General features: G+C 37.6%; 1 protein-coding gene across 2 annotated transcripts in view; it reads left to right on the top strand.

Moving 5' to 3' along the window:
- DTHD1 (death domain containing 1) overlaps positions 1–26289 on the top strand; it is a 75609-nt gene that overhangs the window by 351 nt on the left and 48969 nt on the right. The window contains exons 1-5 of one of the 2 annotated variants that reach the window (XM_062213116.1): positions 1300–1694; positions 3666–4278; positions 8770–9100; positions 13485–13664; positions 15224–15468. In XM_062213116.1, coding sequence (XP_062069100.1) covers positions 1424–1694; positions 3666–4278; positions 8770–9100; positions 13485–13664; positions 15224–15468 — 1640 coding nt within the window. In that variant the 5' untranslated portion in view covers positions 1300–1423. Of the gene's footprint in view, positions 1–1299; positions 1695–3665; positions 4279–8769; positions 9101–13484; positions 13665–15223; positions 15469–26289 lie in introns of those variants that run through there. The other variant, XM_062213115.1, reaches the window with a different exon arrangement.

Genomic DNA, 26289 nt, shown 5'->3' with positions numbered 1-26289 from the left:
ACCTCACTGCAGACTTACCATATAAGAAGGTATGAATTACACTTACCTAGCCAGTGGTAATAGGCTCTGATCCAGCAGAGGAATCTTTTTTATTTTATTTTATTTTTTAAAGATTTACTTCTTTATTTGAAAGACAGAGAGGCAAAGAGAGAGAGAGAGAGAGAGAAAGAGAGAGACAGAGAGGTCTTCTATCTGCTGGTTGACTCCCCAAATGGCCACAAGGGCCAATCCAAAGCCAGGAGCCAGGAGCTTCCTCTGGGTCTCCCATTTGAGTGTAGGGGCCCAAACACTTGGGCCATCTTCTACTGCTTTCCCAGGCCAAAGCAGAGAGCTGGATGGGAAGAGGAGCAGCCAGGACTTGAACCAGCGCCCATATGGGATGCCGACGCTTCAGGCCAGGGCTTTAACCCACTGTGCCACAGCGCTGGCCCCCAGGAATCTCTTTTTTAAGAGCTCTTTATTTTATGTATATTAAAAAGATTTTATTTATTTATAAATAAACAAATTGAGAGGCAGAGTTATAGACAGAGAGGAGAGAGAGAGAGAAAAAGAGGTCTTCTAGCTGCTGGTTCCTTCCCCAAAATGGCAGCAACAGAGCTGGGCTGATTCAAATCTAGGATCCAAGAGCCTCCTCCAGATCTCCCATATGGGTGCAGGGGTCCAAGCACCTGGGCCAACTTCCAATGTTTTCTCAGGCTATAAGTAGAGTTGGATTGGAAGAGGAGCAGCCAGGACATGAACTAGTGCACACATGGGATGCTGGCACCGTGGGCTGAGGTTTCACCTACTACGCCACTGTACTGACTCCAAAGAAATCTTTATTAAAAAGAAAAATTATAAATATATACCAACCAGAGTCAATTGTAAATATTCATATGTAACCATTTCCAACTTCAACCACGATTATTTTTATAGCCAATCTATATTCCACTCTTGCACCCTGAGATTATTTTGAAGCAAGGCAGACATGGTTATGTCACTCATAAATATTTTAAGGATGTATACAGGAATCTTATTAGCAATATTGTTAAAACAGTTTACCTTTGATTAATAAGCTTTCTACCTCACCTGGAATACATGTTTTATTATCTCAAAAATTGAGAAGTATATGAGTCTCCTGTAGTACATTACATTTGTAAAACTTCCATGGAGAACTGGATTGTGTGAACTAGTGTTATCCCGTGATTAATCTATTCTGTACACAATAGCACTCAGGGTGCAGGAACGCCCCCACTTTGGTCACCTAGTAACTTTTCACTGTCAACAACAAGCTGAATAAACAATTATATCGCAGGAAAGTGCTTGGCTAGCTAACTTGGATCATCTCCTAGAGTTTAGGAGAAAGAACCACCACTGAGTTTGAATTTCTAGACCTTTTAGGCTTTGCAGGCAGAAAAGAGACATACAACTTTCAGAGCGTGAAATGGATATGGAAGACATGGGTTCAGGTAAATTAGGCCAAATCTTGAAGCAGATTTGGAGGCAAAACTGGATGCTAAAGCAGGCACTCCTGGGTGATGGCCTCTGTGAGAGGGCTGGTGGGGCCACTTGGATTGCCACAGTGGTCTTTCTGGGTCAGGAGCTCAGTGGGGCCCTTCAGCAGCTGTTGGAGCACACTGCAGGAACTATGCACTCCACCTGTGAGCAGCTGTCTTTGATGCTCGACAAGAAGGATCAGTGTGGCTGGAGACAAGGCAAGTGTGTTTTATTTTATTATTTTCTAATATATATTGAGTAGGATGATATCCAAAAGGGTCTATAAGCATACAAAATGCTAGGGTAGGCCGGCGCTGTGGCTTAACAGGCTAATCCTCTGCCTTGTGGCACTGGCACACCGGGTTCTAGTCCCGGTTGGGGCGCCGGATTCTATCCCGGTTGCCCCTCTTCCAGGCCAGCTCTCTGCTGTGGCCAGAGAGTGCAGTGGAGGATGGCCCAAGTCCTTGGGCCCTGCACCCCCTGGGAGACCAGGAGAAGCACCTGGCTCCTGGCTTCGGATCAGCGCGATGCGCCGGCCACAGCGGCCATTGGAGGGTGAACCAACGGCAAAAAGGAAGACCTTTCTCTCTGTCCCTCTCTCTCACTATCCACTCTGCCTGTCAAAAAAAAAAAAAAAATTGCAAAATGCTAGGGTATACTTCCTGGTCATGAGAAACTCACAATGTAACGGGGAAATAAGTCAAATGAACTGTAGTGCAAGGGGCGTGGAGGCTATTTCCATTAATGAAGTACGTTTGGACATCAGATGCAGGGAGATGCCATTTTTAGGGTGAGGAATTGAGAATTTTGCTAAACAAATGTGATATTTAAGCTGAAGCTCAAAGAATGGATTGGCTTTATGCAACTAGAAATTGGAAGTCATAAGGTATTATTAGTACAGTCTAAGATTTAGAGGTAGGAAAATATAGGCCTAGTTTGAGGCAGAGCAAGGAGGTCTGTATTGAATATAATATTCTATCTCTAGAGTTATTTGAAGTTGGACCTATTAAATGTAAAAATGCTGAGACACTGAAGTGCTGTAGGATAGAGGCCAAATAATAGGCACCCGGGAAATCTTCCAAAGCAGCAAGCCCCAGATGTCATCTGGGCTCTGGAGAGGTTTGAACATGGTCCCAGGCAACATAGCAAAAGTGTCACTCAGGGAAAATAAGGACTCAGGTATTAAAACAGGCATCCAAAATAGCGATAGGGTCTCAGGCAGCAGATGATAAAAAGAAGTTGTTGGAACTGGAAGCTACAGACAAGCCTAGACTAGTAAAAGTATGATTTGGTGATGATTCTAAACACACCAAGCTATGGACCTTAAAAAAAAATCCCATATTTCCTACTTCAGACTTGAAGTTTTAAACATGGGAGAAGTGTTGATGACTTCAGTTAGTTATCAGGTGACATAGATGTGAGGTAGAGAGAGATCAACAAATAGGAGATTGTTAAAAAATGGAGATGGAGTGAGAGGCTCTGTCAGGACAGATCCTAGTGAAGGCTTATATTAGAGCGAAGAGGCTTGGCTTGATTCACAGTTTTTAAAGAGCCACTGCCGATTCCAGTCAGGAAATTGGCATCCTCAGAAACATTCTTTGAAAGACTGGTTTGAAATTGTCTAATGATCATAAATTCAGTAGGAGGAATAGTATGAATGCAATCCAACTCACAGCAGCAAACTATTTCCTAGAAACAAAGCATCTATATTGGCAGAAATAGCTATCTGTTGTTTCTGCTACCCAGGTCTCCTTTGGAGATTTGAAGGTAGTTTTAGGTCCAGCATTTTAAACAGATAATTGATTAACTTTAACCAGAAGTAAAGGAACAATTCTCAAAGTCATACCAATGAGGAACCACTGAAGGTGATGTTGGTTTCAGTTCTTACTAGGGAGAGGAGTCATGATATCTGTCTTCAGATATTCACGTCAGTTTTATGAGTCATAGGGATTAGATTTACTCATCACTAGTATTTAAAAAGTACATATTAAAAATACATAGTTCCCTATTCCTAGAAGCATTAAAAGAACAACAGTTGTATAAATGACATCTCTTTCAGTAGGTTGGCTTAAATGCCAATAAGGGTATTTGCTGGTTTCTAAGATCATCTTGCCATACGTCTTTTTGTGTCAGTACAAAAACAAAATTTTGTTTAGTTTTGTATTTATTCTTTGTGTGTGCATGTGCAGAAATTGTTACTTTCATAGACTGCCTGATGAGAATAAAGGAACATTTGGGGAGCACTGCTTTATTTCTAAAGAAAGAAGAGAAGGAGATGTGTAATTTATGCAGCATGCATGATGAATGTACTCCACAGCAAACAATGTCCACCATTCAAGATACCAAAGCAACAGACATTGCTGCAAGAGGGGAACTAAATGCCATAGAAACAGCCACTGTTTCCCCTACAAATGGAGAGGAAAGCCATTACACAAACCAGGTCCAGTTTAGCACAAATAAAGCACATATAAATTCAGAATTACTGGAAGAAGAAAACAATACATCACTGAATGGAAATGTAACAGAGAAAGAAGAGTCTGAGAACAAAATGTTATCAGATAATGCAGAAAATGAAGATGATAAACAAATAGAACACATGACTATTGAGAACCTAAATGGAAGCAGGGAAAACATTCATGATGTAATGCAGGCAACAGAAAGAGAAATTCACGAGACTTCAGAGAGCCCAAGAGAAGAGATTACCACATCCTCAACAACATGTGATATCTCCAGTGATGATGTGAATAGACTTCCAAATGATTCAGAAAGTCTAAAGCAAAACAATAACACAATGGAAAAGGAGTAAGTAAATGCAACATGAGAAGTGCTTATATATGCCTACTTATATGTGTGTTTCTATAGTTAGTACTCATCTTAGCCTCTTCAGGCTGATATAACAAAATGCCATACATTGGGCAGCTTTTAAACGCAGAAATTTATTTTTCACAATTCTGGAGCCTGGGAAGACCAAGAGCAAGGCGTTGGAAGATTTAGTGTATGATGAGGTATTTCTGGTTCATGTTTTTGCAATGCTCTTACATGGTGTAATGGGTTAATGAAGTCCCTTGCACCTATTTTATAAGTGTATTAATCTTATTCTGCCTTCATGACATAATCAGTTTCCAAGAGTCCACCTCCTAATTTTTTCACCTCAAAGGTTAGGATTCCAACATATGGATTTTGAGTGGATATACCATTTATACCATAGCAGTATGTAGAGTACTTATTTATGAATAAAATTTTATATTTCCATGACATATTATTAAAAGATATTCTAAGTCAAAATTCAGTTTAAATTATCCCTGAAAAGACTTACATGGCTGTTAGTACTAATATTGTTTATTTCTTATTGCTTTAGGAGACAAATATAATAAATGTCTTTTTAAAGAGGAAGGAATTGACTAAATAAGAAAATAGTTCAATTGAATAATTCTTCAGAACAAAGAGATTATCATAGATTTTTACATTTTGAATTAAATATAATATATATAATATATAATATATATATAATATATAATATAAGTTATGGGACTTTTAACACTTTTAACAGAGTGTTAAAAAGTTGGGTTCTAATCAGATTTATTTCATTTATAGTCTCAAGAAAATCATCATGAGTTTTTAACTTGTATCTATAGAACTCTAGGGGCTCATGGGTAAGCTTTGGGAAGTTCTTAATATCAGGTGTGGGTGCTCAGATTTATTTTATCTCTTTGAAGAAGCCAGAGTTTCAATGAAATTCTCTTAAGAGCTCATGACTTCAAATATATGAGAAAGTCTGATCCATTTTATTTAGTTAGTTAGTTAGTTGGTTGGTTTAGTTAGTTACTTTTAAATTTATTTATTTATTTGAAAGGCAGAGTTACAGAGAGGCAGAGTTAGAGAGAGAGAGCAAGAGGTCATCAATCTGCTGGTTCACAATGGCCAGAGCTGTACCTATATGATGCCAGGAACTTCTTACCGGTCTCCCACGTGCGTGCAGAGTCCCAAGCACTTGGACCATCTTCTACTGCTTTCTCAGGCCATAACCGAGAGCTGGATTGGAAGTGGAGCAGCCGGAACTTGAATCGGTGCTCATAAGGGATGCTGGCACTGCAGGTGGCAGCTTTACCTGATATGCCATAGCATATGCCATAGCACCTTACCCAGTCTGATCCATCTTATAAATTAGCTCCTCTATACAAAGAGGCACTAGTTCCCTATTTTCCCAGGTAAAATAATATACTCACAAATCACATTTTCCCAGTTAAACATAACATATTTATGTGGCAATGGACTATAGTTACAAAGAAATCATTTGTTGGGGGAATCATACAGATTTAAATTTTTTGTTGTTTTAGTATATGATAGCTCTGTGACCCTAGGCAACTTGATTCCTTTCTTAGCCTCATCTTCTTTGTTGTAGAAATGACATATGTTTACTGGGTTTATCTGATAAAAGTAAAAAAAGAAAAAAGTCCTGTGAAGGGCCCCAGCTTCCTGCCTCTGCAGCTCTTCACACTCAGCTGAAGAATCCTGTGTTAGTTTACATCACCAGCACAACCCTCGCTTTCCCTCCCTCCCACCTCTATCATACTTTACTCACCTCTTTCTCTGCCACATGTTGCTGCTCCTTCAGATGTCAAATACCATTTCCAGGAAAACACCACTAACAAAGTTCACCATGTTCAGCAAGTCGTTTTGCTCATCTTGACTTTTGTTATCGTATCTATAAAATTATGAGGTTAGGCTAGTTTAGCTGTAATGTCCCCACAGGTTAGACAAACTCATGAATTCTACAGAGTGTGTTCAGTGTATGATAGACCTCTAGTTTGTAAGAATTGCTGCCTCTGCAAAACAAGCAAAAACCAAAAAGCTACTAAAGTAGTCAATATGTGGTTATCCATTTCAGTTGAGAAAAAACATCAACACTTCATGTCCTTGCATTCAGAAATGACTCAAAGTATCAGCTAATGAGTCATTGCTTGAACCACTCCCTCTAACACCTCCCTTGGGTGTTCCCTGGTTGGTGATTTCCTCTTTGTGGCATCCAAACCAATTGTGCTTGGCTTGCATATTTAAGATGACTGTTCATTGCATTCCCTCAAGGTGGAATCCAATATGCTACATAAAAGATATATACATCAACAAACCTTGCTCAGAGCCTGTTGTGGGTCCCACATGGAGAGGTTTCTGAAAGAGGCCTAACTTCCAGCTTAGCTCTCCTAGTGTGCACATGAAGGCAAAACAAGACCAGCATAAGCCACTGTGGTTATTTCATCATCTAGACTACATCTATTTGATTGGGGCTAGGGAGAATGGAACTACTTAAAGGTCTCCTTGCTCTACTTCACTATCTTTTGAGAACCATCCCTCCTGCAAAAAGAGCATATTTAGATGGTTTCCAGAGAACAGAGGGGAGCCATTCCTGGAGTTAAGCAGTACTGGGTCACTCTATCTGCTTTTATACAGTCTTTCTCCTTTGTTGAATTATTGTTAATCATCATCAACAGAGCATACTCAAGAACAATGGACTGGGCCTGCGCCACGGCTCACTAGGCTAATCCTCCACCTGCGGCGCCGGCAACCTGAGTTCTAGTCCCGGTTGGGGCGCCGGATTCTGTCCTGGTTGCTCCTCTTCCAGTCCAGCTCTCTGCTGTGGCCCGGGAGTACAGTGGAGGATGGCCCAAGTCCTTGGGCCCTGCACCTGCATGGGAGACTAGGAGGAAGCACCTGGCTCCTGGCCTGGGATCAACGCAGTGCGGGGTTGAACCAACAGAAGGAAGACCTTTCTCTCTGCCTCTCTGTCTCTGTCTCTCTCTCACTGTCTAACTCTGCCTGTCCAAAAAAAAAAAAAAGGACTGGGTAATTTTCTATTCCTTCTAACTTTATGAGTTCAGAATTACAAATAAATGGCCTTTTCTGAATTTTAACATATTTTTAGGATTTTATATTTCAGTGACTCCAAAAATCTATCTTCCAGTGATTGAAAAACAGATATAACAGTTATTCTAGAACTGGCAATTTCCTATATACATATTTTAATCATTTCAGTGTCATGAAAAGAGAAGTAGTAAGATGCTGAGAAACCTATTGATGATTTTAATTAGAGATTTAATATTTATTGAGCACTCATGCTAACCCACTTTTTGTAAGAAATTTCAGCATTTCATCTCAACCAAATTTCATTATAGTTTGAATTATAAACTAGTTTCAATTTTTAGTGGACAGTCACCAGTACTTTAGAATGACTTGACAAAATATAAACTGTTTTTGAATTTTTTAAATTTATTTGAAAGACAGAGTGACAGGGTGGGGGAGGGAAGGAGAGAGAGAGAGAGAGGAGAGAGAAAGAGACTGTATTTGGCATTTCATATTAAAGTATATGGACTTAATTATTGATTCTAAAATGTTCTATCAATAGGACTTTTAGCAAGTCAAATTTCTGAAGCCTCCGTTTTTTAATTTGTGTTATGGCGAGGATAACACACAATACTGTGATTGTTAAAAAAAAAATGTGTAGCCTAACACTTGGTCAACAGAAAGCACTAAAGCATTAGCTACTTTAAAAGTAGTTACTAATATCTAAGGCCAAGTAAATAGTGACTAATCTCAAGTTTGAATTCAAATCTATATAATTCTAAAATGTTTGGCAAAGATCATAGCATAAAAAACAAAATTAAAATGAATGGCGAAAAACGCTTCTGGTTGATTCTTTGACAATTATAAATAATCTGTGCTTAATTACAAAGTTTAATCATAAATTAGCAGTTAATCATAAATTAACTTTGTGCCTTTTCTTACTGTTCTAAAAATGTAATGAACATCATTGTCTGATATAGCATACAATTACAATGAGTTGAGTAGATTACTCCTATCACAACTAGGAAACTGTTAAGGTATGAATGCTTATTTATAAAGAAGATTCAGCAACATTTAGATTCTTACTGTGGAGTGAGCAAAACTAAAGTAAAATCAATCACTTAAATAATAACAGTAACAACAGTGAGTATAGCTAACATACAATGTGTCACCTATTATGTACTAGGCATAATTCTTTGTAAATATGTAGTATACGATAGTACTTTAACTTGCCCCACTTTCCTGGGAGATAGCTATTATTTCGTCACTATTTCACAGGTGAAGAAACTGAGGCACAGAGAGGTTGAACGTCTCATCCAAGACCACAGGTCAAACAGTGAGAGATCTTAGGTTCAAATGAAGACAGTGCATCTCAAGAGTCTGTGCCCTTCTGCAATTAGCTATCGAGTGCATAAATCAAATGACTGGAAAGTGATGTTCTGTTTTTTCCTTCAGGTATCTTGAGGTGCTAAATGATGAGACTGACGCCCAAGTGTCTTGTTATATTACGGCACCATCAAATGTTCTACCACAACTAGTATGCCGAATAATTAATAGCATGAGTTCTTTAATAGTGAGTGATAATGAAGAGTTGGTTAGCAACATCATTTCTGTTGAGTGCTCAGACAAGGAAATGAAAATTCCATTTCCAATATGCATCGCAATTCCATTTGCTGCGCGTTACAGGGGAAATTACAGAGACATAATGGTGAAAGTGTCTGATATGAACCTTCAATCAAGTTACCTAACCCCAAATTCACTGGAAGGAATAAGAGGTCGTTACAAGGTAGGTACTTTGGCTACATCTACATTAACTGTTTGACTCCTCTTTTAAATATTACTCAGACCAACAAATTATAATACAGATATTGCTTCATTGTCAATAAGTGGGAGAGGTGATGGATTTGTGCCAGTGCACTCACGTTTTCCAATTTTTTTTTTTTGCATTCATAAAGGTCAAAGAGGAGAAATTAGTGACCAAAGTTAAGCATAGAAAACATGGGTCTAGAATACAAATCAATATCACAGCTTAATTTGCTGCAAACTTTAGACTTGCTTTAGACTGATATTTCTGATGTTGGATTTCTGCCTACATTTAAGAATGTTAGAACTTTCAGATTACAGTAGCTTTATTTTTATCACTCATGAGTTAGGAAACATGTAAAAAGTAGAAAATTGTGTGGTGTGTGTGTTTTGATATGGTAATTATGTCTGTAAATCCAATTTAATCTGCACACGGATGATAGTATGTAAGGAAGTTAGAATGTGGGCAGTGATGGAAGATTAGTTGCGTTTGAAATCTGCTTCCTCTTCTTTCTTGCACACTAAGAAACCTTACTGTGTCTCAATTGTTCGTCTGAAAAATTCACATGATAATTGTGAATACCTGATGGGAATATAAGAATTAACACAACTAGAGGCCATTATGCTTACTGAAATTAGCTGGTCCCCAATAGACAAATATGTTTTCCCTGAGTTGTGGCAACTAATATATAGAATACAAGAAATGAAATGTGTATGAGCAAAATTGACATTTTCAGATTTAATTGTCTACAATCCTTGTTTATACTCTTGAGGAAAAGTGATTTTTCTACTTACTAATTGTTGAATTCTGTATTTAGTGGAGGGTTAAGCTTGTGATTTTGAAGAAAATTGAAAGTGTGTCATTATAAAAATTAAAAGAAAAATAAGAAAAGAAGGAAGAATGGTGGGAATGAGAGAGGGTAGGGTGGGAGGTATTATGCTTTTAAAACTGTGTAAATGAAATACATGAAGGTTGTTTCCTTTGTATAAATAAAAAAATTGCCAAGGCTGTGGAAGCCTTTTGAGTTTGCCAATTTCAATCTTATTCCGACAGGGTCATAGTCAAAGTGGAAGTTCTCTCCTCCCTTCAGAGAAAGGTACCTTCTTCTTTGATGGCCCATTCTTTCTACTGGGATCTCACTCGCAGAGATCTTTCATTTAGGTTTTTTTTTTTTTTTGCCAGAGTATCTTGGCTTTCCATGCCTAAAATACTCTCATGGGCTCTTCAGCCAGATCAGAATGCCTTAAGGGCTGATTCTGAGGCCAGAGTGCTATTTAGGACATCTGCCATTCTAGGAGTCTGCTGTGTCTCCCACTTCCCATGTTGAATCATTCTCTCCCTTTTTGATTCTATCAGTTAGAATTAGCAGACACTAGTCTTGTTTGTGTGATCCCTTTAACTCTTAGACCTATCAGTGTGATCAATTGTGAACTGAAATTGATAACTTGGACTAGTGAGATGGCATTGGTTCATGCCACCTTGATGGGATTGTATTGGAATCCCTGGCACGTTTCTAACTCCACCATTTGGGGCAAGTCCAATTGAGGATGTCCCAAATTGTACATCTCCTCCTTTTCTTATTCCCACTCTTATATTTAACAGGGATCACTTTTTAGTTACATTTAAACACCTAGTGGCCGGCGCCATGGCTCAACAGGCTAATCCTCTGCCTTGCGGCGCCGGCACACCGGGTTCTAGTCCCAGTCGGGGCACCGGATTCTGTCCCGGTTGCCCCTCTTCCAGGCCAGCTCTCTGCTGTGGCCCGGGAGTGCAGTGGAGGATGGCCCAAGTCCTTGGGTCCTGCACCCCATGGGAGACCAGGAGAAGCACCTGGCTCCTGCCATCGGATCAGCGCAGTGCGCCGGCCGCAGCGCGCCTACCACAGCGGCCATTGGAGGGTGAACCAACGGCAAAAGGAAGACCTTTCTCTCTGTGTCTCTCTCACTGTCCACTCTGCCTGTCAAAAATTAAAAAAAAAAAAAAGATTTCTTATCATCTCTCTCTCCCTCCCTCCCTCCCTCCCTCTTTCTCTCTTCCTTTTCTCCTCTTTTCCTCCCTTTCAAGTAAAATAAAAATAAATAAATAAATTTTAAAAAGAGCACATATTTAAGAAGATGAAATAATGCCTAAAAACACATAATTGTTAGTAAATTATCTTTCCTCATGGTAGAAAATTTTCATTTTCTATGGTCACAAATTCATATGCTATGAAGAGAAAATATGCACAATCATTAAATTTATTACTATAGAGTTGATGGGGATTAACAAGATTCTTTCGTGGACCACTAAACATACTTTCAAACAATTAAAGTACTTGTCTTTTTCATATTTATGTAAATTGTCCTTATTTGATGAATAGGCAGGGAGTACATGGAAAAACATTCCATGGATTAAAAAAAAATTCTTATAATGTATGTCTTCCTTTTCTGAGTTACAAGCAAAGTTATATAGTTGAATTCCATGCAGATTCTAATTACTTACTCCATTTATTAAATTAATACATTTTATGTTCAGTCCAGGAAGCATATAATAGTCCCATCAGCATGGACCAGATGGCTCATAGTACATCTGCTTTTCACAAAATAAGAATTTTAGAAAGTAGATCATCAAAGCAAGAGATAAAAAAGAGAATCATTGTCCACTATAAAAATAAAGGCATGTATTTTTACTTTTCATAGTATCTCAATGGTGGTTATCCCTAATTTTAACTCAGGAAGATTTAAACTCTGAATCTTGTGAATTTTTATGTGAGTCTTATGACATTTAAACAATCTAATTTTTAAATACCCTTTTGATTCCCCACTCTTTACCAAATATGATCTAAATATGTAGCAACCTCCATGGGTTTTCAGAAGACCTTTCTTTCCTTTCATGATTTCCTTTCTGACCAATAAGGAAAACTCATGCCTGAATTTTCCCAGTGATGAATTCGTGCAGTGACATTGCAAAATCCCTTCATTAGTCAGCTTTCAAATGATAGTTTATTTTCCATTGTGATTGTCTCTGAAACTCTGTGTGTGTCTGCATGATCATCCACTCACGCTAGGGTGGAGGCCGAATGGTGTCTGGGAAGCATGAATAGACCAAAGTATTTCTAAGTCTGCCTCCTCATTTTAAGCTTTGATGATTATACATGTCGATGATTTTGTTTTCATTTATGTACTGAGTTCCCTTTTGTGTGATTAAAAAAGCTTGAATATGGGCCTGTATGTATGATTACAAATTTAAATGTCATTATATAAAGAAGAAACACAATGTGTTTCTTTGTAGTCATTTGTTTTCACTGCACAGTGGGGGGAAATGTAGCTTTATTTTGGTTCTTTAAAGATTATGAGTCATCAGGAGGAAGAATTTGCCAGCAGTACAGGTGCTACAGCATTTGATTAAACTGTTCCAGTCCTTGGGATTCTCCAGAACAATGTCGAATGTGCTGCATGAGACAAGATTTAAAATCCAGGGGTTGGCACTGAGGCTGGAGGGGAAGCTGCTGCTTGGGATGCTGGCATCGCATATGGACCCTGGTTCAAGTCCCAGCTGTCCACTTCTCATCCAGCTCCTTGCCAATGTACCTGGGAGAACAGTGGAGGGTGGCCCAAGTGCTTGGGCCCCTGCCATCCATGTGGTAGACTTAGAAGAAGCCCCTGGCTCCTGGCTTTGTCCTGGCTCAGCTCTGGCCACTGTAGCCATTTGGGGGGTGAATCAATGCATGGAAGATCCACTGGATCTCAGAAACAATGTTTGTGAAAACACTGATATGGTTTTCTATTATACATTTTTGGGGGAAGGAGATATAATTTAAGTTTAAAAATTCATGCTTCTATTTTTTTTTTCTGTCATGGAGTCCCAATCTGAGAAATTCTGACTCATTTATTCCTACCTTATCTCATTAAAAGATTGTCCATTTTAGGGACCAGCTCCGTGGCTCACTTGGTTAATCCATATGGGCACCAGGTTCTAGTCCCAGCTGCTCCTCTTCCAGTCCAGCTCTCTGTTGTGGCCCGGGAGTGCAGTGGAGGATGGTCCAAGTGCTTGGGCCCCTGCACTCACATGGGAGACCAGGAGGAAGCACCTGGTTTCTGGTTTTGGATCAGCGCAGCACCGGCCGTAGCGGCCATTAGGGAGTGAACCAACAGAAGGAAGACCTTTCTCTCTGTCTCTCTCCCTCACTGTCTATAACTCTACTTGTCAAATAAAAAAAGAAGAATTAAACTATTTTAAAAAAAAGATTGTCCATTTTAGATTAAGCAAATCATTATTCCAGGTTGTCAGTGATTATATTGATGTTTCCCACAGGCCACAGAGTATGCACAAATTATACTTCACAGCATAGAACAATTGCTTTTTTAATATCCTTTAATCCATACAGGGCACCTGTGCTACAGTGAAAGTTTACAAATTAGGAATCTTTTCTGTGGTGTCTTGTTTAAAGAAAGAATCCTTCACAATCACAAAGAAAGGCTTCACTCTGAAGTCAAGCCTGGATCCCCGAATATCCTTAAATTATCCTCCCAGTGTTTTCAGCTCAACGGTACTTGTACAATTGAAGGTAAAATATTAAAAATTGTTGAGTTCCTTCTCATTGATTTGTGGGTTATTAATCATGATCCTCAAAGACAGAGAGGATGAAAATATTTAATATAACAATAAACTGATTCTTCTTTTATACTTGTAATGAACTAAAATACAATGATATGAGTGATAAAGTGATTATCTTGAGTGTGTTGAATCTTATTCCAAAATAAATTTGTGCTCTCTTTGAAAGACTTTCCTTGGGGTGGGCATTGTGGCAGTGTGGGTAAAGATGCTTCCTGCAATGCCAACATTCCATATCGGCACTAGTTAGAGTCCTGGCCACTCCATTTCCAATCTAGCTCCCTACCAGCAGCCTGAGAGAAGGAGTAGAAAACGATCCAAGTATTTGGGTGCCTGCCACTCACCTGGGAGGCCCAGATGAAGCTTCTGGTTCCTGGCTTTGACCTGGCCCAGCCCTGGCCACCGTGACCTTCTTTGGAGTAAGCCAGCAAGTGGAGGATCTCTCTCTTTCTCCCTTTCTCTCTGTAATTATGACTTTCAAATAAATAAATAAATCTTTAAAAAGTAGAGAAATGCCTTCCTAGATAGTGTTTTGTGTTGTTTGGTTTTTGGCATTTATTGCTAAAAACATATACCAAGTATCTATGAAAGAAATGATCACAGATTGCAGAAATTCACACAATGCAAGATTTCTATTTGAAAGGTTGACAAAAAACAGTCTAATCCACCAAAAGAGTGGTTATTGTTTGTATCTGGCTACTTTTAATAGTGAAACAGCATGGGCTGGTGCTATGGCATAGTAGGCCAACTGCTTGGGCCCCTGCACCAGTGTGGGTTACCCAAAAGAAGCTCCTGGATCCTGGCTTCAGATCGGCTCAGCTCTGGCCATTGTGGCCATTTGGAGAGTGAACCAGTGGATGGAAGACCTTTCTCCCTGTCTCTCCCTCTCTCTCTCTGTAACTCTACCTCTCAAATAAATAAATAAAAATTTAAAAAATAATGAAACAGCATTTTTAGAATCCAGATTTAATATATACAAATACTCACTGTATACCAATGTACATTTTAGATTAGAAGATTCATTTCCTCAAATAAGACTGCCTGTCCTTCTAGCTTCAACTGTTCCCCTCTACTCTTCTCTCTCTCTCTCTCTCTCTCTCTCTCTCTCTCTCTCTCTCCTAGATGATACCATAAGTTATAAGTGAGAAGAAAGATGAAGAGGAAACACATTATGAATATTTGTTATTTATAAAAATTTCATAAACAGTACTTTGGACTTACGTTAGCTGTTTTATTATGAATCATTGTTATGTGAAAGGAAACAAATAAATATAGTCTTGTTTTCCTATTTCTAAAGAACACTTGATTTAAAGATAGTTCTAATTAGAAATTATATAACATTTATATTTTGTTTTATAGGTCATTTTGTTGTCTACAGTGTATGGGCACATGTATGGGCATGTATGAACTTATATTCAGTAAAATTTTCAGAAAATTGGCTTAGAAATGTTCTGATACTTTGCATATTTTGCTATTAGTATATAAGAATGCATGTATTTTTTCTTTGTTTAGGTCCAACCAGTTGACCCATCTCTGGTGACATGTTTAAGAACACAGCATGATACTACCTACTCAGTACTAGCCACTAGTCCTCTGATTCATGTTCAGCACCCAGCCACTCATCGTTTTCAGAAGCCAGTCACTGTATTCTTACCCTGTTCTCCACATCCTGATAAAAAGAACCTTTCATCTGAGATAGATCATAAAAGAATACCTAGTGCCACAACAAACAGGATCATACCTTTATATTTCAACCGGTAAGTAAGATAATTAATATAATAGTAAACAGAAACTTATATAGTTAAAAATTATAACCAAATGTCAGATATAAATATCAGCATTTAAGTATTATGAAATATATTTAATTTGTAAATAAAATATTGTGGATCTACAATATGTAATAATTTTAGCCATACCAGGCCCCATAATCTCTCCTTTCAAAGAACTTAATGATATGATTAATTACAAAGATACAGTGTGTGCTTTTAATTTCTATACTTGAAAATATTCTGTTAATGTAGGGAAAAGGTTAACTTGATCTTGTACAAAACAGAAAATATTTTGAAAGACCAGAATACAAACAGCTTCAGATATTTAATTAAAATCATAACTACAATTAATTGAGAACTACCATGTGCCAAATTCATTATGTATATTATCTCATTCCATTTCATTTTATCAATGAAAAGTCTTAAAATTCCATGACATTAAGATTTTGCAGAAATAACAGCAAAAAGTATGATCTTGGTATAGGCTCATATATTTCTATTCATAACAATGACTCTGTATGGCTATTGATCATTTGATTTGTGGCTACAAGATTAGAAATTGCGAAGTGGACTTTTTGCTCTTCCCTACTATATTTTCAGTTTACAAAGCTGGCCACAGTAGAATGTTGTATTGTGGATGGAAGGAGAAATCAAGATTTCCATTGCATTAGATAAGTGAAATAATGTAGAAATATCAAGATGATCCACTTACATATGTTTGTGCTAGCAAATTCATTGCAGCAAAATTATATGTGTGTGTGTGTGTGTATGTATGTATATATATATCCCAAGTGGCAATTTAGCAGATGCATGCTCCTATATGTCATGGTAAAGTGAGACCTACAACCAAAAATATTCTAGAATTTCCAACTTTAAATGCAGCATTCTAATAGATTAACATTTATACTCTCTCAAAATATCCCTTAAAATAACCATGCATATATTTTAAAAAGGGATGAGAAGTTAAACAACTCTAAAAATGCCTTCTAACTTGTAACTTATGCCCAAATCTATTAAGTATTTCTACCATCTATAAGATGGATGGCAAAGGATTCATAAACATAATATGTGAATAGCATGTATATTATATGGTAAAATGAAACAGTTCCATTATCTTAGTAGATAAAATTTGTCTGACATCTATTTTCTGATTCATATATAATATGAAAATTTAAATTTATCCATGTAATATACAAATAAAATTTATGAAGTAATTTGATCATCATTCCTCTGCTCTTCTGGTATATTTTGACACTGCACAGAAACAAAAGGGCAGAATGTAGAGGGAAATTGAAGGCAGCCTATTAAATTATCAGGAATGAAATTCTCACAAGTATAGAGATAGAGATAGAGGCAATAAGAACCCTATTAGAAATGCATGCTGAGACTGTACATCATTTTCATAATCAAGTATATTCAAAGCACAGAAAATCTAGTTAGCACAGGCAGGAGGATGTCAGATCTTAGTTAACAGGAATTAAAAAAATAGACACTGAGTGAGGGAACCAAGATAGCAGTGGAGTAAGAGGTTCTGATGACTATCTCCCCACAGAGAAACTGATGTGAACAGCTGCACACACCTAGTCACCTTGTCACCTTCACAGAGCTCCAGAAGCCAGATGAGACCACAGTGTCCTGTTAGAAGAAAAGTCACATTGAAGAAGCAAAAAGGAAAGAGTTGCTTTTTTCGTTCCTCCCAGCTCAGAGGAGAATGTTGTACAAAGATACTTCCCACCTGGGAGAGGCAGAGAAAACTGAATCCCAGTGCCAAACATACTGAAATAAAGTCAGTTGAACTTAGCCTGCCAGGTCCTGCTCTAAGGCCTGTATCTGTAGAGTGAATACTTGGGGTCTCCACACTGAGGTTGCCTCTGCCCTACTCACCCTACCACCAGTAGAAAACTCCAGTCACATGGAGAGGTCATGACAGGGTGTGATAGAGCTTTGGGACTGCCCCTCTGAGGTCAGATCTGGGCCTACCAAGATGAAACCCAATACATGATAAAGCCCAAAGGCCTCTTTAGCACTGGGACAGTAGTCACAGACTCAGAATCTAGACTGGCCTGGCCTCAGGTGTAGATCCGGGCTCCAGATGTCAGAATTATTCTAACATGTGTCACTTTTGGCCTCTAGTGGGCTTGGTAGACACTCCTGGGACTTTGTAGGGACTTAAAAGCATGGGATCCTGGCATGACCAATATGGGGCAAGTCTGGGTGGCTTGAGGGCATCCTTGATCACTGTTCTCCAACTTTGGGCAGAGAGCAAGAGGTCATAGAAGTGTGTATCTGGACTCCATGATAGACTGGTAAACACAATGCTGGGCAGATATTAACAGTTTCCATTCCTACACAAGTACCTTGAGACAGAGTCTCTGGTCTTAACACACATATCAGATAGAGACTTGTGCCTTGGTGAGCCAAACTTGTTTTGGTGCATATCACATCAGTCGCTTGCATGCCTGGTGTGGACCCTTAAGATTGCAGACTCAGGTGTGACCCACACAGGGCCTCAGCAACTGAGAGATTCTCTCTATCACTCCTCCTACAACCTTGGGCAGCCATCAAGAAATCATAGGACTATTTTGATATTCAGTGCCAGGCTGATAAACCTCGCATTGAGAAGACTCTAACAGTTTCCATCCCCAAGACAATACCCACAGATAGAGCCTCTGGACCTGATTTAGTGCACAGTGGAGAGCCACGATCCAGGTTGATCAGTCACATACCCAGCCAATACCACTAGTGGCATGGAGCCCACCGCAGCAGCAGATAGGCCATGGCAGGGTAAGACTTGATCCTACCCTGGGATCTGATCTTTTTTTTTTTTAAAGATTTATTAACTTATTTGAAAGGCAGAGTTACAGAGGTACAGAGGCAGAGAGAGACACACACACACACACACAGAGAGAGAGAGAGAGAGAGAGATCTTCCATTCACTGTTCACTCCGCAAATGGCTGCAACAGCTCAGCTGGGCCAATCCGAAGCCAGGAGCCAGGAGCTTCCTCCAGGTCTCCCATGTTAGTGCGGGGGCCCAAGACTTGGGCCATTTTCTAATGCTTTCCCATGCTATAGCAGAGAGCTGGATCAGAAGCAGCCGGGACTCGAATGGGAGCCCATATGGGATGCTGGCACTACAGGCACCGGCTTCACCCACTATGCCACAGTGCTGGCCCCTGCACTAGTCTTATTGGACAGAAAGCTTGGGATGTGACCCAGTACTGAGTCATTCCCAGGAAGAGGACAAGGAGTCTGAGCCAACTACAGGTCCAGAAAGAGCCTTGTAGTGGGGGATTACCCCTTGTAGGTTCTTTCCCAGTGCATACTCAATATCACATTAACTGCAGATTCAGAACTTATTTGAAATTGGGGAGTATTGTAAGAGGGAATCAATAAAACCACCAACAGCAGATCTGGGACAAATCACAGCTTAGGGTGCTATCTGGCATTGAAATGGCAGAAGGTTCCATAGGTTCAGAGAAAGTAAACAGATTGTTTAGAGTTTCTGGAAGGACAGCTGCAAGTGAGACCAGATTATTTAAATAATCTTTTTAATTCATAGATGACATCATACACCAATAAATGTCAAAAGTACTAGAAAAATATGATCTAGCCTAAAGAGAAAATAGGGTGTCAGAAACTAACCATCTGAGAATTTGAATTTCCAAACATTCAAATGCAGATTTTAAATTAGCTTCTTAAAGAAAATTCAACAAAATTCAAGACAACAGAAACATGATTTAGTGTTTAAATATCATATTTAATATTAGACATTATAGACTTTAATAAATCAAAGAGAAGAATCAGTGATTTTCAAGGCAGGCTATTTGAAACTATACAGTTGAAGGAGAAAAATCAAGAGAATCAAGAAAGCTTATGGGAAATCTGGAATAGCATGAAAAGTGCAAATATTTAATTTTTGGGATTAGAATTCATGAGGGACTTGGGAAGGACCAAGGTGTCGAACGAAAATAAAAAATGATAATAACAGAAAAATGTTCAAACCTAGAGAAAGATACAACGCTCCAGGTATAGGAAAGTCAAAAGTTACCTGTCACATTCAACCCAACCAGATCTTCCCGAAGACATATTATAATCAAGCTCTACAAGGCTCAAGGCTCTACCTTGAGCTTTACTAAAGCAGCAAAAGAAAATAAGCAAATAACACATAAGGGATTCCCAGTTCTCTTGACTATGGATTTCTCAGCAGAAACCTTACAGACCAGGGAAGAGTGAGGTAAGATTTTACATGGTGTTAGAAAAACAAAATAACTTACCAAACAAAAATATTGTATCCATAAAAACTGTCCTTCAGATAAAAAGGAGAGATAAAGACATTCCCAGAAAAACAAAAGCTGAGAGTATTTGTCACCACCAGATTTGTCTTACAAGAAGCATTATAGGGATTTTTCAAACTGAAATAAGAAATGAAAACAAGTAAAAAGAAAATATCAGAAGGTAGAAAACTCACTGGTAAGAGTAATTATACCAACAAATTCACAATGCTGTAATATGGTAAACATGTGTAAAGCATTTATATCTTTACTATGAAAATTAAAAAATTATAATCACTCTACCAAAATGTTGAGAGGCAGGCCATATTGAAAGAAGTTAACTGTAACATCAAAATTCCAAATGTGGGAAGCAATGGAGCACAAATGTTGAGGTCTTTCTTTATATGAATTACAAATTTCTTTTTTTTTTGGTCTCTTTCCCTATATTTATAATCAACGTTAAGTTGTTATCATTTGAGGATCTTGTTTAGCCAAAGGAAGATTTTGTAAGCCTCATGACAACCACAAAGCAAGAACCCATCCAGATTTATGAAAAACATTATGCCAAGGATCAAAGTACACCACTATAGAAAATCATTCAACCACAAATGAAGATTATAAGAGAGGGACAAGAAAGAAAGAAACTATAATAAAAATACAAAACAGGTATAAATTGGCTTTACTAAGACCATGTTTTTAATGATTACCTTAAATGTCAATATATTAAATTATTCAATTAAAAGACACAGAGTTACTGAATAGATTAAAAAAGAGGACCCAGCCATTCGCTACTCACAAGAAATACACTTCACTTCTAAGGGCACACATAGACTGAAAGTGAAAGGATGGAACAAGATATACCATGCAGGTGTCAGCGTCGGGCATAGCTGCTTAAGCAGATGCTTGCAATTCTGGCGTCCCATATTAGAGTGCCATTTCAAGGCCCAGCCATTCCATTTCCTGCTTTCATGCCCAGGGAAGCAGTGGAAGATGATCTAATTGCTTGGGGTCCTTGCCACCCACACAGGAGACCAGATTGGAGTTCCTGGTTCCTGACTTCAGCCTGACCCTGACTTGGCTATTGCAGGCATTTTGGGAGTGAGCCATCAGATGGAAAAATCCCTCCTTTTGTCTCTGTCATTCTGCCTTCAAAACAAACAAGCAAACAAATAAATAAATCATTCTTTAAAAAGATATTCCTTGCTAATGGAACCCAAAACAAATCAGGAATGGCAATACTTCTATTGGATAAAATAGATTTTAAATCAAAAGCAGTAAAAAGAGACCAGGAAGCCATTATATAATGATTAAAGGGTCAATTCTGCAAGAGCAAACAATACAGGAATATGTGTGAACACATTATTGGAGCACAAAAATACATAAAGAAAATGTTAACTGACCAAAAGAGAGAGAGAGAGAGAATCCATTACAATAGTAATAGAAGATGTTAAAACCCCATTTTCAGGAATGGAAAGTTCACCTAAACAAAAAAAATAAACAAAGAAAAAGTAGAGTTATTTTGCACCCTCTATCAATTGACTCCAACAGCATCTACAGAACTTTCCATCCAACAGCTGCAGAATACATATTCTTCTACATATCACATGGAACAGTTTCTAGGATGGATCTTATGGTAGGTCACAAAACAAGTCTCAACAAATTTATAAGAATGGAAATCACATCAAGTATCTTTACTGACCACAATGCAATAAAACTATAAAGTAATGACAAGAAAGACTTTGGAAATTATAAAATAAATGGCAATTAAAGAACTTACTCCTGATCAATCAATGGATCAAGGAAGAAATCTGGGAGAAAACTTAAAAAATTATTGAAGTGAATGAAATGGAAACACAGCATACCAAAACCTTTGGGATACAGCAGAAGAAGTACAAAGAAGGAAGCTTCTTACTGTCAATGTCTGCATTAAAACAACACTAACAATGACAACAACAGCAACAGATCACGCATAAACAACTTAATATCACACCTCAAGGAAAATATTTGTGGAAGTCCTAGCTAGAGGAACTCAGCAAGAGAAGGCAATAAAGTGTACCTAAATTTGAAAGGGGGAGTTCAGATCATCACTGTGTGCAAGAAGATGTGATCTTTTATGTAAAAAAGCCCAATACTCAAACAAAAAATTGTTAGAATTACTAAAGAAATTCAGCAAAAGTTACAGGATAAAAAAAAATCAATGTACACATATCTTTAATGTTGTTATATACTAATAGTGAATCACCTGAAAAAGAAATCAAGAAAGCGAGCATATTTTAAATAGCTACACAAAAGTGTTAACAAATTTAACCAAAGAGATGAAAGAATTTTATAATTAAAAGAATAAATCACTAGTGAAAGGAAGAGGACATACAAAAAATGTCAAGACATCTCATGTTCATGGATTAGAAGAATTAATATCATAAACATGTACATATTACCTAAAGAATGAAGGTGGAAACATACAGGCTGCATGCCGTATAAGGCCTATAAAATCATTTGGTCTGGCTCTGCCAAGGCAACCACAGACAGTACTCAAATATCAATAAATTTATAGCAGGCTAATTTTTAAGTTAGTAATTTTAATGGCCTATGAATGATGTTATAAATATCCAGATGGCCCTTGGCTGAAAAAAAGTTCCCTACCCCTGACCCAATGTGATTTACAGATTCAATGAGGTCCCTATCAAAATCCCAATTACAATGTCTACAGAACTAGAAACATCACTACTAAAACTTGTATGGAACCACAAAAGACTCAGAAAATCCGAAATGACTAAGCAAAAAGTACAGAATAGAAAGTCTTATATTATTTGACTTTAAAATATCTTACAGCGCTATGGTAATTAAAATAGCATGGTATTGGCATACAGACAGAACCACAGACCAGTGTAACAGAATATAGACTCTAGGACAAACCCACATATCTGAAGTCAACTTATCTTTGACAAATTTGCTAAGAACATGCATTACAGTAAGAAAAGTCTTTTCAATAAATGACATTAGGGAAATTGGATATCCACATGCAGAAGAATGAAACCAGATCTCTGTCTCTCCCCATGTGTCAAAATCATCTCAAAATTCTTTGGGGACCTAAATGTGAGACCTGAAAATTTGAAACTATTAGGAGAAAACATAGGAATAGTATTTCAGAACATTGGGATAGGCAAGGATTTTCTTGATCAGACCTCAAAAGTGTGGAAAATATAAGGAAAAAGAAGATAAAAGAGTTTTTGCACAGGAAAGGAACCAACAGAGTGTAAAGTCAGCTACACAATGGGAGAAAATACTTGCATGCTATACATCTAGCAAGGGATTGATATTCAGAATATATGAAGAATTCAAACAACTGAAATGTTAACAAACAATCCATTAAAAATAGGCATATCTAAACAGATATTTCTAAGATGAAGACAAAAATGGCCAACAGATGCAGGAAAAAATTCTCAACATCAGTAATCATCAGGGAATTACAAATCAAAACCACAATGAGATATCACTTCACTCTAGTGATACTGGTTATTATCAAAGAGACAAATGATAACAAGTGCTGGAGAAGATATGGAGAAAATGCAACACTTGCACACAGCTGGGTGGAATATAAAGTAGCACAGCCATTGTAGAAAACATGGAGATTCTTAAAAAAAACAAATAGCATGTTTTCCCTGATTTGTCATAAGTATTATACAGAGTATAAAAATCTAATGCATATGAGCAAAATTGACATTTTGAGATCTGATTATTATTCATAGTCCTTAACTATATTCCTGAAGAACAGTGTTTTTTCTACTTACTATCAGTTCAATTCTTTATTAAGTGAGGGTTAAGCTTGTCACTATAAAGTAAGTTGAAAGAGGATGGGAATTACTGAGGGAGGGAAGGTAGCATAAGAAAGGAAACATCATTTTGCTCAAAATTGTATATATGAAATATGTAAAATTTGTTCTCTTTATATAAATCTTAAAAAGTTTAATTTTTTTTTAAAAATTAAAAGCAGAACTACCATATGATCCAGGAATCTCACCTCTAGGTATATATCCAAGGGTAGTGAAATTCACCTGTTGAAGATACGTCTGCATTCTCATATTCATTATAGCAGTATCCACAATATCCAGGAAATAGAAACAACATAAGTGTCCATTAACTGACAAATGAAAGAAGAATATATGGTACATATACACCATTGAGTATTAATCAAAGAAGGATGAAATCTGGTGTCTTGCAACAATATGGGCGGGATATGAGGTCATTATGTTAAGTGAAATAAACCAAGTACAGTAACACCAATATCACAGATTCTCACTCTTAATATGGATTCTAAAATATAGACAATCTCATATAAGTTAAAAATATTAATATGGTCAACAGAGTCTGGTGAGGGTAGTTTAGAGGGAAGGATTGGGGAAAGTTGATTGATGGATTCTAAGTTACAGTTCATTAGGAGTATGAATTTCTGGGTTCTATTACACAGTAGACTGCCTGTGGATAAGATATCATATATTTCTCATCACAAAATATAGAACAGGGCCTGGCATTGTGGAATGGCAGGTTAAATTGCTACCTACAATGCCAGCTTCCCATATGGACATTGGTTCAAGTACCACCTGTTTCGCTTCTATCCATTTCCCTGCTAATGTACCTAGGAAAGCAGTGGAAGATGGCCATTTGGGGAGAGAACCAGTAGATACAAGGTTTCTCCCTCTCCCTCTCCCTCTCCCTCTCCCTCTCCCTCTCCCTCTCCCTCTCCCTCTCCCTCTCCCTCTCCCTCTCCCTCTCCCTCTCCCTCTCCCATAAAATAAATACATCTTGTTTAAAAAAACAAAACAAAACAAAATCTAGATCAGAAGATTTTGAATGCTGTAACTATGAAGGGATGTTAATTAAAGGATTAAAACAATAAAAAGCAAATCTTGTAGAAATATGGGAGGATAGTGTCATCCTGATGTTTCACAGTAATTGAATAATAAGAATTATAGTTATCTAGAGAGTATCATAAAAAATCTGCTTTTTAAGTTTAGTAGTTTCCCATGGCATAATTTCCAGGAAATAGGAGCAAATGTCATTAAGATAGACCAGGAAAAGATGAAAGCAGGAGGGAATGATCCACAAAGTTAACAGGCAGAGATTAAAGGGGCCCAAAGTATGCAGGCAATCATTTCCAAGTGATGTGACCTAATAATTACAGACACTATTAAAGAGGAAGACAAGCATCAGAGAAGCAAGAATTAAAGGCATCATTGAATTGAATTTTCTGACACTGATTCAAGCCTTGAGTTAGAAAATGCTGATTGATAACTTGACAAAATTTGTGGAAAGAGACCCAGACTTAGACATAACATGGAAAACTGGAATGTAGGTTTAAATGAAACATAATTTCACCAAGTGACCATTCAATAGAAACAGACTAACTAAAAAAAGACAATAATAATAATCTGGCCTTTTTCTTCATAATACCAATAGCAAGGGAGAAAGGTTGTGCAGAGGCCGGCTCCGTAACCCATATGGGCGCTGGGTTCTGATCCCAGTTGCTCCTCTTCAAGTCCAGCTCTCTGCTGTGGCCCGGGAGTGCAGTGGAGGATGGCCCAAGTGCTTGGGCCCCTGCACCTGCGTGGGAGACCAGGAGGAAGCACCTGGCTCCTGGCTTCGGATCGGTGCAGTGCCAGCGGTTGCAGCCATTTTGGGAGTGAACCAATGGAAGGAAGACCTTTCTCTCTGTCTCTCTCTATCTATAACTCTACCTGTCAAATTATATATATATATATATATATATATATATATATATATATATATATAAATAGAAAAAGAGAAGTTGTGCAAATCTTCAGTGGTCTGAAAGGTCAAGGTTGTGGAATTAGGGTTTTAAACAACAACAAAGTTTTGTGGATTTTTTTCTTTTTCTTTTTTTTTTTTTTGTACAAGGGCTTACAAAAGTTACTACCGATACTTTCTTAACAGAATAAATAGATAAGAAGACAAAATTCATATATTGACTTAATGATTGACTTAATAAAATTTGAAGTATTAAGAAAAGGAAATTTTTATTTTAAGAAATCTGGTATTGAAAATAAATGATATAAAACCAAAAAAAAAGGAAAAATACAGAAGTGAAGGGCTGTATGGCAAAGAAATGACACGAAAAAAATCTGGCATTGTGACAAGTTTAAGTTTTAAGAGAAAGCTTAAGCAAGATGATATAAATGAAATATTCTGTTATGAGAATAAACATAAATGAGTTCAACATAGTTCATTCTGTGGTCCATATCTTTTAATCTTCTTATGTTTTTAATACCTTAGATGCTACAGTTGGGGTGATATCCCTAGCTTTATTATATATATTATTAATTTTCTCATGAGTTATTTAAACTGTTTCAATCACTATAATTCTCATTTCTAAAAGGTCACTGTCACATATAATCTTTATTTCTTCCAAGACACTCTGCTTTTCTTTATGATTTATGTTTCTTCTTTTATTCCTTTGTTTATTTTAACATATTATGATCTCATTCAGCGTGTTGCAATCTTGTATACTTTCATAGTATT

This window comes from Lepus europaeus, chromosome 16 (genome assembly GCF_033115175.1).
Source record: "Lepus europaeus isolate LE1 chromosome 16, mLepTim1.pri, whole genome shotgun sequence".
NCBI lineage: Eukaryota > Metazoa > Chordata > Mammalia > Lagomorpha > Leporidae > Lepus > Lepus europaeus.
This window is presented reverse-complemented; position numbering and strand designations above follow the sequence as displayed.